Here is a 15,557-nt window from a genome sequence, read left to right as displayed (position 1 = left end):
GATCTGAAACTGAAGACTAGGAGCCTCAAAACTAACGTTCCCCGTTTAGTAAAGATGAAAAAGAAAGCTGAAGTTAAGGCCCCAGGAGCCAGGAAAGAGGACTATTACATATGCGGTTTGTTTATTGTATTTTATGTGGATCCATTTTGTCAAGGACCAGGGGGTCTGGATTTGTGTTATCAGTGATTTTCTGTCAGTTAAGGATCAAGCCTCGGATCGTTCAAGTGCAGCCTCTCACCAAGACAAGCTGCTGGATTCTGGGTGGCACAAGCTGCACCCGAGCCTCCAAGGTGCATGGGCAGAAGGAGAGAGCCTTAGGACCATATCATGGGGTTATATATTTTAAAATCAAGAAGAAGACAAGTATGGGACAGTGTACTGTATCAAACCATATTGGAGAGAAAGTAAGACTGATCTAAGCCTTCAGACATACCCTGACAAGTCGGCCTCTCAGCACCTCCCCCGCCATCTGTACTGGGAGAGGGCAGAGTATGGGGTGGGGGTTGGGGGCATTACAGCAAGGAGTCACAGCCAAGCATCTCCCCAAATCCAGTTTCTCTTCCAATGCTCTTATGAGGTCAGATGTCCAACTCATTAATCCTCACACAGAAAAGAGGACTTCTAACCAAGAAACCCACATCTTCTCACACCTTTCTCCAAATGTTCTGATATTGCTGTGGCCTGTCCTTCATTCTCAAGGAGGGCCATGACGGATGTCATGACTTGCACTAAACTGGATTGAAGTGAGGCAGGGCTGTGCGAGATCACCAACCTCACTCTCTCCACTGCTCCACCTACTCGCTGTCCTAAAGGCTTCAGCACCAAACCTCTATGTCCCTGACCTCGAGAAGGACTCAAAAAGTCTGATTTCCCTTAGAAAGGTGACTGACTGCCTTAAATGTGGGCCTGTCTGTCGACCCTCCTGCAAACGGCTTGTAAGCTAAAGGCAAAGGAAGCACAGAACAAGGCAGATGAAAAAGGAAGGCTAAGGAGGCGCTGTTGGTAGGCCGTGGCTGCTGCTGCTGGGGAGTCCCACCTTGGCGTCCACTGCAGTGACAGCTCATGGACAGCAGGGCACATGGAAAGCCGGCAGGTGTCGAGCCTGAGCCAGCCAGACTGGGTCATCCTGGCAAATGCACAGCATGGGCAGAACAGAGGCCGACATGCACGGGTGGGAGGGTTTGCCCACAATGGGCACCCCAGTTTGGGACAAAAAGAAAACATGACTGTCCTATCTACAGTTAGCACCCTTCCCATGCAAAGATGAAGTACGAGGTTAGCAGTGTGACCTGTCCAGGCCAGAACATCTGTTAAAATGCCCTCTGCAGCCAAGAGCCAAGTACTTTGGGAGGCCCCGGACAGTTAAAAAGGAGAAGGGGGAGGGGAGAACTCACTGGGTGTGTCTGTTCATACTTGGTTCCTTCATGTCCTCTATGCTGCCCAGCGGAGCCCCTTCTCTCCCTGACGTTCCCATACCCAGGACTGGGTATAACATACTCTTTTCCCATATCAATATCCTTCATCTTCTTAGACGCAAAGTCCTGGGGTTCACAGACACTTGGCTTTGCTTCAGAATTTCTGAAAAAGATTTCATTAAAAGTGTAATTCATTAAAGCTCCCAGAAAATAAACAAGGTTTTATAAAGCCCTTCCACAACAAAAGCTGATCCAGTTGTCGTTAATCAAGTTCTACAAATATCATTTCACTTATATCTTCTAATATTAAAAGGGGAACAAATGGAGCCCGGTGACGAAGATCAAATCAGGTAAACACATTTTAGAAAAATACATAAATAAGGGAGTTAAGGAGGCAGGTAATGCCAATTACCAGTGAAAAAATATTTGAAAAATGTCTAGAAAACTCCCAAATCTCATTATTTATGCATCAGCATATTTGAAAGACTGAAATAAAATCGTGCTAAAGCATGACTAATGGCAGGAGCTTAGAGCTGCTGGAATCAGCCTGAGATGGAAAACTACCACGAGCTTACCTCCCAGAGCCCACTCCCGGAGCAGGCCCCTTGGGCCAAAAGCTCCCTGAAGATTCCACCCCCACCCCCCAGTGCAAGGGCCCACTCCAGAAATGTCCCAGGAAATGCTGCCAACGGCACCTTCTACTCTACTGAGCCTTCCCTTCTAGAGCACTCCAACAGAACTGACTTTACATTTCTTAAGAAAGAAAAAAGGGGGGTTCCCTAAGACTCTTCCCCCCACCCATCTAGGGTGTGCCGCTTTCCAATTACAAACCCTTCAGCACACCCCGATCTCCCCAAGGCTTCATCCCCCACCCCATCTTTGGACTTTGCCAGACTCCCCCAAGTTATTAAAAGCAGCACCTCTCTACAAGAGCCCTTGACTGACACAGGAAGTACTTGGTGGCATTCAGGTTCATAATTTCACTGTTTCTTGGAAGGGGCTGTAAGCACCCTTCGCCTCTTATTCATTAAGACTCCCAAACCTCCAAGAAACAAGGGTGTCGGATCAAAGGGAATAGAGACGAAGCTCCTCGGTCAGGGGCTGGCGCCAGATGCTGTAATCTGAGTCAGTGAAGCTGCCTGCCTTAAAGAGGGTCACCTTGGCCTGACTGCCTGCTGGAGCTCAAAGGCTTCTCAGGATTCCCAGATGGAGAAGGCCAATCAGCCCGGGCTGAACTAGAACCTCAGCAGGCTCGCTGGTCTTTGCGTCCAAACCCAAGCCAAGCTGCAGTGACCCTTCGCCCCACAGGCAGCTCTCCTCACCCAGAGGACCACTGGGGAAAGGGCAGCTACTGGCTTCCTCTGGAAAACAAACCAACATCTAATTCTCTGTCTCTGTCTGTCTCTCTTTCTCTCTCTCTCTCTCTCTCTCACACACATACACACACACACACACACACACACATATTGCTCTGCAAGTTAAAACAAGCACACTGATAGATGGCTATCAATTCATCCCAGATTCCAACTGTCAAGACACTCACCCAAATAAAGCAAGGTGAATATCAGCGAGAGCTTTCCACATCTGTGGAGAGACTAGGGGGTAGGAAGCCAGAGGATCCCCTCACTTCCTTCTCCCTTCCTAGGACAACTCTAGGACACCAGAGCTGAAGAAGCACCCAAGGCCTTGATGTGAAACCAGTCATGCCTTTCCCTCCCTGCAGGCCCCTTCTCTCCTCTATAAAAGGCATTTGCTGGGAGGGTCTCCACCATTATCCTCAGGCTTGGGTCCTGTTTCTAATTGCCTTGCCAGCCCTGAGCACAGTTTGGGGCACCGAGTTAGTGTGAACTTGAAGAGAGGCCTACACTGGCCAGGCCCCCTGAGAGAGAGAGGCTCCATAGGAGACAAAGCAACAAACTTAGAGAAACAAACAAAGGAATTGTGGGAATTTGTTCTGCTTAACTATGCATATTTTTAAACCAATGTTTTGTCTTTTTTTTCTTTCCATGGTGGGGAAGGTAGAATCAAATATAATTTAAACTCGCTCCCACTGCAGTTGTCACTGAAAGGGACTGGGAGATCAGAGCAGGCAGAGGCTTGGAGGGTACTGGGGAGCCTGGAGAGGGGAAGTCGAGGAAGGAGGTAGGGGCAGCCTGTGCAAAGAAGGGAAGGGAGCCAAGCAAATCCTCTCTGCTCCCTTCCCACTGGTAGCAAAAGGAAGCTAGAGATGGTCCTGGTGTCATGAGGGAGGGCTCAGAGCCCACACAAAGCCCATGCCCACAAGCACTGAGCAGGTGCCAAGATGAAGGGCAGCCCCTGCCTTTGGCTGTTCCCTCCCCTCATGCACTGGGTGCCATCCTAGGTGGTTCACCTCCACCGTGCCACGGCCCAGCCCTTCCCTCCCTCCCAGTGACAGGCAGTGGGCTCCTTGTTCATCCCTATCACTTCTACCCCCCCCCCCTTCTCTCCTCTATAAAAGGCATTTGCTGAGAGGGTCTCCTCCATCACCCTCAGGCTCGGGTCCTGTTCCCAATCACCTTGCCAGAACAATGAAGGATGACACACACACACAAGGTGGAGCGTCTGCTGGTGCCTGGCCACTGTAGCCTATGCCAAGGGGAAGGCTGCACCAGCCTGGCCCATTCAAGGAAAGGCAGCCAAAGCAGCTGCCGGCGGGCCCGACTGGACCCCTTGGCCAGAAGCTGTGCCAGTGTCAGGGCTCCCCCAGGCCAGCCCCCTCCCCTTCCAGGCTGGTCTCCTGCTCTCCTGCCTTTGCCACCCAGAGGGGGCTGTGACCTTGGACAGGCGACTTCTCAGGCCCCTCCAGATGCCCCTTCCTTACCGCCTGTTTGGCCCTCCCCAACTTTGGGGAGGGAGAGGAGTCGGGGGCCTGAGTGGTCTCCAAGACCCCCCACCCCAATCCTGGGAAGTGAGCATCAAGGCCCCTTACCTCCCAATTGCCTCAAGCAGAATATGGGGAGGGGAGCTTTGGGGGCTCAATTTGTGACCTCGCGAGCTCCGAGCCTTGGTATCTCAAAAGTGTGGGGGAGGGGTGTAGAAGCCTCAGTTTCCTCCTCTGTAAAATGACAGTCCTTTCCCGCCAGCCCTGAGGCCCCCAGGCTCAAAGCTCAAGGGCTACTTCCCTGCCCCCGAGCATTCTGGGCCTCAGTTTCCCATCTGTAAAATGGGAGACCCTCAAGAGCCCCCCCACCCTCGCAAGGGGAGGATGGAGGGGAGGAGGGTCCGTCCAGGGGCTAGCGCACCGCCAAGCGGCCGGGAGGAGGCACGTGCGCAGGCGCGCGGGCTGAGGGCGACGGGGGCGACGGGGGAGGCGGGGGCGCGTGCGCGCAGTGAGCCTCGCTCTTACTCCCTCCGCCCCCGCCTCCCCCAGGATGGGCAATGGCCGCGGGGCGCGGCGCCCTCTGGCGGGCGCGGCCGGGAGCACTCCTCCGGCCCCCTTCTTGCCTGCCTCCACATTCCGGCCGGCTCTCTCTCCGCGGCTCGAGACCAGGGCAGCCCCTGAGTCCCCGCGCCCAGAGGCCCAAGGCCGCCGGCTTCGCCGCGGACGAGGCCAGGCGGGGACTCGAAAAGGCCGGGCGGCTGCTGCACGGCAGGAGTCCAGCCCAGCGCCGGCTCCGGCTGCTGCTCCTACCCGCACCCCCCGCCTCAGAACCTCTGCCAACTCCGACGGACACAACCCGCAACCGGGCCCCGGGGCCGCCCTTCATCCCGCCCCGGCCCGGCGAGCGCCACCTACCTGTCCCCACCAGCGGCCGTCTGACCGACAGCCGAGCATCAGCCCCGTGAGCAAAAAACAAGCCCTTATAGCGGCCCCGGCCGCCGATGCCGCCCGCGCGCGCCTGCGCGCTGCGCCGAGCACTGCCCGATAGCTGCCGGGAAATGTAGTCTCAGCGGGGCGCATCCTGGAGCTCGGTGCCGCCCTACTCCCCCCTGACATTGACTACATTTCCAGGAGACGCTGGGGAGGCTGGAACAGGGCCGGAGGCCCCCGCCCCCACAGAGCCCCGCCCCAGCGAGCAGGGACGGGGGAGGAGGTCTGGCTGTTGCTGTTGTATGAATAATCCTAAAGTGGAACACGCCTGCATGAAATCCCAGAGACCCCCGATTTAAGGCGGGCAGGACCATAATAACAGCGTCCCTCTCCTATTCTTCTTCCCCGCAGCTGCCAAAGTGAGATTGATAAAACAGAGCTTTAAACAGTCACTCCCCAGCTCCAAAAGCTCCAGTGGCTCCCTATTGCCCTTGGGATCTCCTGAGCTACTTTTTCCCGTCTTCTCGCACATCACTTCCTTGCACACACACCACGTTCTGGCCAAACTGCCCTTCTTGCCTCGTGATCTCACACAGGACATTCAGTCTGCCATTTCCATACCTTGGTACGGGCCGTCCCCCCATGCCTAGGACGCGCATCCTCCTCCCCTGGGACTCGTAGAATCCCCGGCTTCCTTCTAGACTCAGCTCCCCCTCCCCCAGGAAAGCTCCCCGGAGGCAGTTGTCGTGCCGCCCCTCCCCCCAATCACCTTGAGTTTACTTGGGGGTGGGGGGCGGAGATTAAGTTTCCAGTAGGGAAGGAGCCTACCTTCCTGCCTGTATGGATTGTTGTTACTTAGCCGCTGCCAGGTGCCTGCAAGAGTGAACTCTACCTTGGGAGGAAGGCGGGCAAAGGAGCTGATTACCTTTGCTGGGACACAGGTGGCTGTTCACTTTGCATCTTGGTTACCTTTGCCATCAGCGAAGCTGCTTCCTAAAGCCTTGACCTGTGGTCCAGAGATCTAATGGGTCCTGCAGACCCGCTGTACCCTCCTAATGGTGTCAATGCAGATTGGAGGAGCGCTCTCGCTTTCTCTTCAGCCCAGCCAAGCCCGCAGCCTGAGTTGTTCTGACCGTCCCCTCGGTCGGGCTGACCCAGCACTTGCCAATGAGGCAGAGCAGTGGTGCTGATGGACACGAGCCCACACTTGTCCAAGTGCTTCCCTCACAAGAAAGCAGGGGTGGGGGTGGGGTGGGAATGGAGCAGGGAAGATCCATTTTACACATTAGGAAATCGAGCCTTAGAGACATAAACGAGATTTCAGAGGGCCCAGTGGAAAGAGTCCTGGATTAGGAATCAGAAGACTTGGGTTCAAATCCTGCCTTTGCCACTTAGAATCTGTATGACCTAGTCAAGTCATTTCCCTTCTCTAAGCCTCAGTTTCTTCATTCCTCAAATAAAGGTCTCCCCAGGTGACCTTTGAGGTCCCTTTTAATTCTAAGTCAATGATCCTATGATTCGCCCAAGGCCATAAGGCTAATAGAGGCAGTGGTGAAACCCAGGACTGTGAACAATTAACATTATTAAACGCCTATTGTGTACCAGATACAGTGATAAGAGCTGGGGATACAAAAAGAGTCAAAGAGCTTACAATCTAATGGAGCAGGCAACATGCAAACAAATAGGTACAAACAAGCTATAGCTAGATAAATAGGAAGTCATCAATGAAGGGAGGGCACTGGAATGAAGAGGGGTTGGGAAGGCTTCCTGTAGAGGGAGGGGTTTTAGTTGGGACTTAAAGAAGCCAGTTAGGTCAGTAGTGGCAGCAGAGGTGTGGGGGACAGCCGAGACCATACCCTGAGCCAGGAGATGGTGGCTTTTGTTGGTGGGGACAGCCCCGGGAGTCCAGTAGCACTAGATTGAAGAGTATGTGTTGGGGAGCAAAGTGTAACAAGACTAGAAGGTAGGAGGGGGCAGATTAGGAAGGGCTTTGAATGCCAAGCAGAGCACATGGTATTTGCTCTGGATGCAATAGGGAGCCACTGGTGTTTAAGTAGGGGAGGGGACTACATGAGTGGACCTGCACTTTAGGAAAATCACTTTAGTGGTTGAATAGAGGATGGACTTGAGTGGATAGAAAGTTGACATTGGCAGACCCTGCACCTGCACCCCCAACCCCCAGCAGCCATTGCAACAGTCCAGGTGTGAGATGATGAGCACTGGCACCAGGATGGGGGCAGTGTCAGAGGAGAGAAAGGGCTGCTTTCGAGAGATGCTGCAAAGGTAAAATTGACAGGCCTTGGCAACAGCCAAGATAAGGGAGGGGGAGTGAGAGATGGTGAAGAGTCTAGGATGGCACCCACATTGTGAGCCTGAGGAACCGGGAGGATGGTGGTGCCCTCCATAATAATAGGAAAGATGGGAGTTGGGGTGGGTTATGGTGAGGAGAGAATGAGTTCTGTTTTGGACATAACTGAGTTTAAGATGTCTACTGCACACCCAGTTCTGGATGTCTGAAAGGCAGATGGAGATGCAAGATTGGAGGTCAGGAGAGAGATGGGGCAGCAATAGGGTAGCTTTGAGAAGAATCCTCTGAGAGAGATGATAATTAAATCTATGACGAGCTGATGAAGTCACCAAGTGAAGTAAAACAGAGGGAGAAGAGGAAAAAGACCCAGGACATAACCCTGAGGGACACCAATGGTTAGGAGGGTATGATCTAGAGGTGGGAAACAGCAAAGGAGACAGAGAAAGGGCAGTCAGAGAGGGAGGAGGAGAACCAGGGAGAGAGGAGAGGATCAAGTTGGAGAGAGTGATCAACAGTGTCAAAGGCTGCAGAGAGGTCAGAGAGAATGAGGATTGAGAAAGGCCTTCGAATTTGGCAGCTGTAACAATTGGAACGACGCCACTGGAGACTTACTGTAGAAAAGCTCCGCCATGAGGTGAAGGCCTCTGAGGGCCTTAGCGTCAGGAAGTGACGTTTGCTCGTGGTTACTATCTATCAAGGCTACCAGCCAATCAACTTGAGGAGCCTCCCATTTCTGGGAGGGAGACATGAAGGAGGAAGCAGAGGCTGGCGGAGGGAGTCTGTTTCTTTTGGTTCCTGACCTTGCCATGGTGGGTTGGGTGATAGGGTCTCTTAGAAATAGTTAGATTTTTACCTTTCTCTCTGATCCTAATGCTCTTTAATAAATACTTAAACATTTAAATACTCTTGCTAAAGCTTATAATTTATTGGCGACCACTCATTAGATTTTGGATAGTATAGCTAGAATTTTAGCCCCTTACACAGCTAAATGATCATTAGTCACTTTGGAGAGAGAATTTTTGGTGGAATGATAACGTTGGAAGCCAGATTATAAGGGGTTAAAAAGAGAGTGAGGAGAGAGTTTAGCTACAAAAGACAAAAGAAATATAGAACAATAGTTAGGGGGCAGCTAGGTGAAGCAGTGGATAAAGCACTGGACCAGGAGTCAGGAGGACCTGAGTTCAAATCCGGCCTCAGACACTGGACACTTACTAGTTGTGTGAACCTGGGCAAGTCACTTAACCCCCACTGCCCCACAAAAAAAACAAAAAACAAAACAAAACAGAACAATAGTTAGCAGAGATGGAAAGATGAAAGGAAGGCATTTTCAAAATGGGGAAGACTGGGGTATGTTTGTAGGCAGAAGGGAAGGAGTCAGTAGAGGGGAAAGATTGCAAATAGGTGAAAGATTGAGGATGCCAAGGGGGACAATCTGTTGCAGGAGACAGGATGGAATGGTGACCATTAAATAAGTAGAGGGGTTGACCTTGGTCAGGAGTAAAGCTACTTCCTCATGTGACACAGGGGTGAAGAGGGACAGAAGCACCTAAGTGATAGGAGATGAAGAAGAGGGGAGAAGGGAGAGCTCCCAGCTAATGGCCGCAAATTTTTTTGTAAAATAAGAGGCAATTTGTACAAGCGTATTTATAGCAGCTCTTTTTGTGGTGGCAAAGAATTGGAGATTGAGGGAATGTCCATCAATTGGGGAATGACCGAACAAGTTGTGGTATATGATGATAATGAAATCTTTTTTATGCTATAAGAAATGATGAGTGGGATACTTTTGGAAAACCTTGGGAAGACTTACATGAACTGATGCAGAGTGAAATGAGCAGAACCAGGCGAACAGTGTACACAATGTTAGTAATATTGCACAATGATCAACTATAAATGACTTAGCTATTCTCATCAATACAATGATCCAAGACTCATGATGAAAAATGCTATCCACCTTCGGAGAAAGAACTGATGGAGTCTGAATGCAGATTTAAGGAATACTATTTTTCACTTTCTTTTGGTTTGAGTTTTCTTCCACAAAATGACTAATATGGAAATGATTTACATGTTTGCACATGCAAAACCTATATCAGATTGCTTATCATTTCAGGGAAGGAGAAAGGGAAGGAGGGAGAGAAAATTTTTTAAAAACATATTTAAAATTTAAAAAATTTTTTTTAATGAGGCAACTTTCTCAGCTAAGAAAATAGGGGGAAGGGGAGCTAAAGGAGTTTTAAGGACAGACAAAAAGATCTGGAAGAGCTGCTGTGGGGAGTGGGAGAGAGATTTAATAAGGGAAGTTTAGTGGGATCACCTAGCAGCAGCGAGGACCCAGGTGCACTTGTGTAACTGGACTCAGAATGGTTGTGTGATTTTCTCCACCTTTATTTAGCAGCACGTAGGTAGGTGGGGATGATCCAAGGTTGAGGCATGATTGGGTATAATTGGCAATTTGGTCAAAGGGATTCAAGAGAGGAAGATAGTGTGGAATTGAATTGGTTCACCAAAGAGTCAAGATGTGGAGAAGAAAAGAGAGTGGCTAGTTCAGGAGAGATGGCCTGGGAGAGAATTGAAGGGTCAAGGGATTGGAGATCATGGTCAGAATAAAGAGTAGGGAGAGGTGAAAAGCCAATAGATTATGGTTGGATAAAAGATTTCGTCCATGAAGATAGTCCATTTGTGGGTAATGGAAAGATCAAAGTTATGACCATCTTTGTGTATGGCTAAGGTGGGGTGAAGGAATAGGTCATGTAGGTTGAAGAACCGAGTCTACTGGACACCTAGTAGGGTATTTGAGGGAGAATCAATATGAATGTTGAAGTCCCCTAGTGTGAGGGCAGGAGTTGGGGAAGAGAGAAAAATTGTAAGCCAGGTATTGAATTCATTGAGGAAGAAAGGGCAGTGACCTGGGGGTCTGCAGACAACAGCCACCAGGGTCATAGATATGAGCATCATGAAGCTCAAAGGAAGAGAAGTTACTGAGTGATGGAAGAGGGGGGAGAATCTGGAAGTAGCAAAAGGGAACAAGGTGTATTCCAACTTTCCTGACTCAACCAGTGAGCCGAAGGGAATGAGTGAAGGTGCACCCAGTACTGAAGGGGTGGCCAGGGAGGCTGCGTCATGGGGTAGGGGGGGGGGGAGCCAGGTTTCAGTAAGAGCTAGTGTATGGAAGGAGTGGGAGAGGAAAAGATTTAGGATGAAGGGAAGTTTGTTGGCTATGGAACAGGCATTCCAGAGGGCACAGTGGATGGGGTGGGTAAAATTGTATGAAACTTTGGGGTGCTGCATCCCACTGCTATATTGCCTCAGAGAAAAAGGATGAAAAGAATTAGGACCACCACAGGCAAATTAAAAGGGAGAAAATATCAAAGGCAGGTAAAGTGAGGGGCAGGATTGGATCCCAAGGCAAAGCCCCTATTTGGGGTTGGTTGTGGGGAAAGGGATACAGTGGCCAGCTTTTAGAGATGCTTAAGATTAAAAGCAGAAGATAGAGAAATCCTGCTTTGGGATTTGACAGCACTCCTTTATACATCTAGGGAACAGAAGTAATAAAGGCGATGACGACAACTCATATTTATATATTGCTTCAAGGTTTGCTAAGCATTTTACTGAGGACAACTACACGGGCCTTCTTCAAGACCCTCCTGGTCTGGCGCTTGCCATTCCTTCTTCCCTCCTCTCCCTTCCCATCTTCTTCCCCTCCCCCTTTGCCCTCCATCCCTTCTCTCTCCTGCTCTTCCTCCCTACAGTGGGGGAAGGGGTGGCCTTCCCATCTGGGAGACAGCAAAGATAAAGGCATCTCCACATCAACATTCTAATGAGAACCTTTGGGGCCAATTTAGTCCAAAACCTTCTCCTGACTTTGTCCTCCCGCTGTGTCCTCTCTAGCCAATTCCTAGCTGCTGTTCCCCTAACCACAGTGATTCAGCAGTAGCCTCTGCTGGAGGGAAATTTCATCTCTCTCCAAATCAGTACTACCTTGTTTCAGTCACTATCATCTTCCTTCTCCTCCTAGGCCTGGTCGTTTACTTCTTAAATCCCTCTTCAAAACTTTGCTGTTGTCCCAAGACAAGAAGTCAACATTTTTTAAGTACCTAGTATGCTCCAGGCCCTTTGCTAAGTGCTGGGGACTCCAAGAATGACTCCCCCCAAACCAAAATACCAGTCCCTGCTCACATTCTGATGGGAGAGATAACAGGCAATAGTTATGAGAGGGACACATGGATATGACCCTCCACTGAGATGGAAAGTGCCCCCCCCCCCTTCGGCCTACTGATCTGATCTCAAAGTCTTAAAGTCCTTTACAGCCCCCTATTTCTCTCCCTCTATTTTTTTTCTAGAGAGAGGCAATAATGGGAAGCTACTATCCCCCCCCTTTTCTAAATATAGGCATATCAACTTAAAAATTGTTTCAAAGAGTCTGCACCGAGACTTTATGTAGATATGATCAATTGTTGCTGAAACGTGAAATTTTGCAAAATAACCTATGACTGAACCCCTGAAGTTGGGGCACTCTGACCCAGGAGAGAGGGACTTATCACTGAACATCCCAGGAGAAAGATTTATTGCTGAACCCAATTACCGCATTTTTGCTCAAATTAGATATCTGTAAAAAGTATAAAAACTGCTTGATTTCTAATCCCGGTGTGTCACACCTCCTGGTTGTCCCAGTGAGTGTGGTACACCTTTCTTTCGAAAGAAATAAAATCAATGCTTTGGCCTCCTTTCTCCTTGAGTCTCTATTACAGGGGTCAGTGGGTGTACTCCCATCCCACTCAGTTGGTGCCGTGACGTGGATCCCCCCACCCCCTCCGGTGGTCGTGGAGCTCGGGAGAAAAAGGGGACCCTTGCCTTCCTTTTAAGGCAGCCTTTTCATTCCTGACCCTCTGTGACCTGTGGAGTAGGCGGCTGAGATCCGAGCTACAGGGACTGGGGAGCAAGGACTTCAAAGCAGCAACGGGTCAGGTAAGAATTGATTGGGAATTGGTATGAGGGCCACGTAAGTCTCGTGCACGGAGCCAGGTTGGAGGTGATCCTGGTTGGCTGAAAATGTCCCAGAAGGGGAAATTGACTTTGGGCGGAGGGACCGGACAAAGAGATTCTTGAGTGTGTGTGTGTGTGTGTGTGTGTGTGAGGGAAGGAAGTTGAGTCTGGGGTCCGAACTCATACGGCTTTCCGGTCGGATCCTGCCAGGGGAATTATACCTGGACGACCTATTGCTAAGAGCGGGACCCCACTAAGGACTCTGCCTTCCGGAGTGAATCAGTCATTCCCCTCTGATGAGGGAGATGTGGGTTGAGAGTGGTACCAGATAAGTAAGCATTTCCCAGCGTTGATTGCGTGAGCGACGACCTGGGTCTGAACCTCTGGGAAGCGAAACTGAGGTCTCTGTTCGGTGCTCCTGACCAAAGCCCCTTCCCTGACACGTAAGGGAAGAACCTCCAGGGAAAGTGTCAGGTCTGGATCAGGTGAGGGGGCGGCTTCTGACCCGACGCGTGGAGCTCAGAACGAAGGCTGCTACCCCAAGATACTGGCGAGAGAGATGGGACAGGCTAAATCCCAATCTAAGACCCGATTACCGGTGGTACCCCGGGATAGCCCTCTTGGTAACAAATTGAATAACTGGGATGACCTAGAGGGACCAGAACTTGATAAAGAAAAGATGATAAGGTACTGTTGTCAGGTCTGGGCAGGACAAGCCATTCAGGGACCTGCAGTCACCTGGCCAAAATTCGGATCTGAGGAATTGTGGGTGTGCCAGGCATTAAATATCTATGTAAATGGGAAAAAGGATTGTAGCCGGGAAGAAAGTCTTTATGCAGCTTTATGGCTGCCCAGAGGGATTAAGGTGATGATAGTTAAAGAGGGGGGCTTAGGGGGAGAAACTGAAGTAAAAGTCCATAGAGAAACTGACAAAGAAGGGGAGGGTGTTCGTTCAGAAGAATGGGACCCTCTTTCTTCCCTCCCTCCCCCTTATGTGCTCCCTCCCTCTGCACCGGCAAGAAAAGATACCCCTGAGGAGCATCCGGAGGAGACTCCAGGGGAAATATATCCCGAAATTCCTGGAAAGGAGGGCAGCAGGGAGGTTAAGCAATTGATAAAAGACCAGTTAAATCTTCCCTTTAAGTCAAACCATTCCAGGCTCTATCCCCTTCGGGAGGTTCCTCTGGGGGAGGGGCAGATCGGTTATGTAAATGCCCCATTAAGTAACTCTGAAATCAGAGTTTTTAAAAAGGATATGAAAAACCTGTTAGAAGATCCCACCGGTCTGGCAGAACAGCTAGACCAGTTTCTGGGCCCCAATATATATACTTGGTCTGAGTTAATGTCCATTCTTACACACCTCTTTTCTCCAGAAGAGAGAGGCCAGAATTTGGGAGGATACTCATCCCCCAGGGCCCAGGGGAGGAATACCTGGAGACCAAAAATTCCTCCTCCAGGATCCAGGGTGGGACCATAATAATGAAGATCATTTGCAGCATATGAGAGATCTGAGAGATCTGGTTGTTCAGGGAATCAAGGTAGCAGTTCCCAGGAATCAGAATTTGAGTAAAGTTAGTGCTACTAAACAGAAGAAAGGGGAATCTCCATCAGATTTCCTTGAAAGACTGAAGGAACTGATGAGAAAATATGGGGGCATAGATGATAATTCCCCCACCTATGAGCACTTACTTAAGAGTTGGTTTGTGGCAAATTCATGGCCAGATATCTCTAAGAAATTACAAAAAGATGGGACTTGGGCTGAAAAGGGACTTCCCGAGTTACTCCAGACTGCACAACAGGTGTTTGTGCGTAGGGAAGATGAGGTCGAAAAGACCTCCAGGAATCAGATAAAATTGATAGCCCAGATGACTGAGATGCAGGATAAAATGGTCAGGGCCCAGGAAGAGCAGAACAAGATCTCAAGGGTCCTGGTGCAAAGGGAGAGACAATGGAAAGGGGGAAAGCTAGGATCTAGGACAGAAAGAACACTAAAAATGAAGAAGAAAAGAGAGGAATCCCGACCCCCCTTAGTATGCTATGAGTGTCAGCAGGAAGGGCATATGAAAAGGGACTGCCCCCGCCTGAGGGAGGAGGCAAAGATCTACTCATTAATCGAGCTAGAAGACTAGGGGGGACAGGGGCTCATGAATCCCCACCCAGAGCCCTTGTTATCTATGGTGGTGGGGGACTCCGGGGACCAATATACTTTTCTGGTTGATACTGGGGCTGGTCATTCCTCTCTCACAAACCTGCCGAGGGGAGGGAAACTTTCAAGACAAAAATTAACAATCTCAGGAGTAAAAGGGGAAAGATTTGTGGTCCCTTTCTCTGAACCTTTGAAAATTGGACAGTTTGTGCATTCTTTCCTCGTGGTTCCCGAGGCCGGGGTTAACCTCTTGGGTAGGGATTTGATAACTAAATTAGGGGTGAATATCAGGATTCAGGGTGATCAAATATTGACAAGCCTTCCAGAAGAAAGGATTCTTCTTCTAAGAAAAGAGGAGGAGGAGAAAATTAGGGAGGATGTTTGGGCGGGTCCACGGAACAGGGGAAGAATGCTTATAGAACCAGTAAAAATACAACTCAGAGAGCCCCGACAGGTGGCTCGGGTCCGACAATACTCTATAAGTTTAGAAGGTAGAAAAGGTCTGAAGCCAATCGTTCAAGGACTGGTTGAGGATGGGCTCTTAGAGCCTTGCCGATCCCCTTATAACACCCCCATACTCCCCGTTCGAAAAGGTGATGGGACTTACAGACTGGTACAGGACTTAAGAGAAGTAAATAAGATCGTTCTACCCTCTCATCCCGTGGTGCCAGACCCTTATACCATCATGAGTAAAATCCCCTCGGGTGACAAGTTTTTTTCAGTAATTGACTTAAAAGATGCTTTTTGGGCAGTTCCTCTCCACCCTGACAGCAGAGACATTTTTGCTTTTGAGTGGGAGGACCCTGAAACTGGAAGGAAGCAACAATTTCGGTGGTGTGTCCTCCCACAGGGATATACGGAATCCCCCAATCTTTTTGGGCAAGTTCTGGAACAGTTGTTGGGAAGCTATCCCAAGCCCAGGGGAGTCACTCTCCT

The 15,557-nt window shown here is 50.0% G+C and overlaps 1 protein-coding gene across 1 annotated transcript in view; it reads right to left on the bottom strand.

The window, feature by feature from the left end:
- Positions 1 to 5,254, bottom strand: part of ABCC5 (ATP binding cassette subfamily C member 5) — a 53,134-nt gene extending 47,880 nt beyond the window's left edge. Inside the window, 1 exon segment of the mRNA XM_044000599.1 lies at positions 5,173 to 5,254. Within this exon segment, the coding sequence (XP_043856534.1) occupies positions 5,173 to 5,211 (39 nt within the window). The 5' untranslated portion in view covers positions 5,212 to 5,254.
- Between the last annotated feature and the right edge of the window lie 10,303 nt (positions 5,255 to 15,557).

The sequence above is a fragment of the Dromiciops gliroides genome, chromosome 4, assembly GCF_019393635.1.
Source record: "Dromiciops gliroides isolate mDroGli1 chromosome 4, mDroGli1.pri, whole genome shotgun sequence".
NCBI classification, from domain to species: domain Eukaryota; kingdom Metazoa; phylum Chordata; class Mammalia; order Microbiotheria; family Microbiotheriidae; genus Dromiciops; species Dromiciops gliroides.
Note: the sequence above shows the minus strand (reverse complement) of the source record. Positions and strands in the feature narration are given on the sequence as shown.